General features: G+C 60.3%; 1 protein-coding gene across 1 annotated transcript in view; it reads right to left on the bottom strand.

The window, feature by feature from the left end:
• The window catches only part of ATHL1 (ATH1, acid trehalase-like 1 (yeast)), a gene marked incomplete at its 5' end in the record, with an annotated part of 8,387 nt that extends 7,486 nt beyond the window's left edge, over nucleotides 1–901 (bottom strand). Inside the window, one exon of the mRNA XM_010017257.1 lies at nucleotides 845–901. Within this exon, the coding sequence (XP_010015559.1) occupies nucleotides 845–901 (57 nt within the window). The remainder of the gene's footprint in view (nucleotides 1–844) is intronic.
• Nucleotides 902–905: the final 4 nt, after the last annotated feature.

Genomic DNA, 905 nt, shown 5'->3' with positions numbered 1-905 from the left:
CACTAGAGCAGGTTGCTCCAAGCCCCTGTGTCCAACCTGGCCTTGAACACTGCCAGGGATGGGGCAGCCACAGCTTCTCTGGGCACCCTGTGCCAGCGCCTCAGCACCCTCACAGGGAAGAGCTTCTGCCTTTAGATATAAACCACTGACCAAGGCTGGGACTAGACTGGATCCAGCTGCACCAGACCAGGAGCAGGAGCCTCAACACCACCCAGTGTCTCCTGCTCACACGATGCAACCAAGCTGAGCACGCACTGGTGTGGCTGCACCCAGAGCAGGTCTAAGCCCGCGGGGGGCAAAGCCACCCAGTCCATCCACCTTACTGAGCACACCCCAAACCTGTGTTCAAAGGCCGAATGTGACCATCACAGAGAACACTTCTCTTTTCAGTGGTTCAGGGCTTGCTGATGCCACTGAAGCTGGGAGGTTTCAACTTGCTTCCTTTTAAACAGCTAACAGTTGGTGGCCGTGCTCTAAGCTAGTCACTGGAGCACCCCAGGGTGACCAACCTGACCTATCTCAGCCCCAGACCTCAACCTGGGGAAAGGAGGTGCCCTGCAGTGGGGTCTCACCCCCACTGGCTCTGCAGCAGCCCCAGGCACCCAGCTTCAATCTCAGCAATTCACTCCTGAGTTAGAGGACAACCAGGAAGAGGAACTCCAGGGATGGAGCTGGGTCTGTGCAGCTTTTATGAACGGAGCAGGAGGATGCTGCTGGAGAGCATCCTCCTACCTGGTACCAAGGTCCTCCTGCTCGGGGGCAGCACCACAGCCTCCTCCCCCCGAGCATCCTGCATCCCGCCCCCTGCGCGAGCCCTGGGCACCACGTCGCGGGCAGCTCTCACCTGGTCCCAGAAGACGTGTCCCCAGTAGTCCTCCCCGCGCGCGCCGTTGGCCAGCCCGCCC

Source organism: Nestor notabilis, unplaced genomic scaffold (genome assembly GCF_000696875.1).
Source record: "Nestor notabilis isolate BGI_N333 unplaced genomic scaffold, ASM69687v1 scaffold9146, whole genome shotgun sequence".
Lineage (NCBI taxonomy): Eukaryota > Metazoa > Chordata > Aves > Psittaciformes > Psittacidae > Nestor > Nestor notabilis.
The sequence above is the reverse complement of the archived record's forward strand: the minus strand, read 5'-3'. Positions and strand labels throughout refer to the sequence as shown.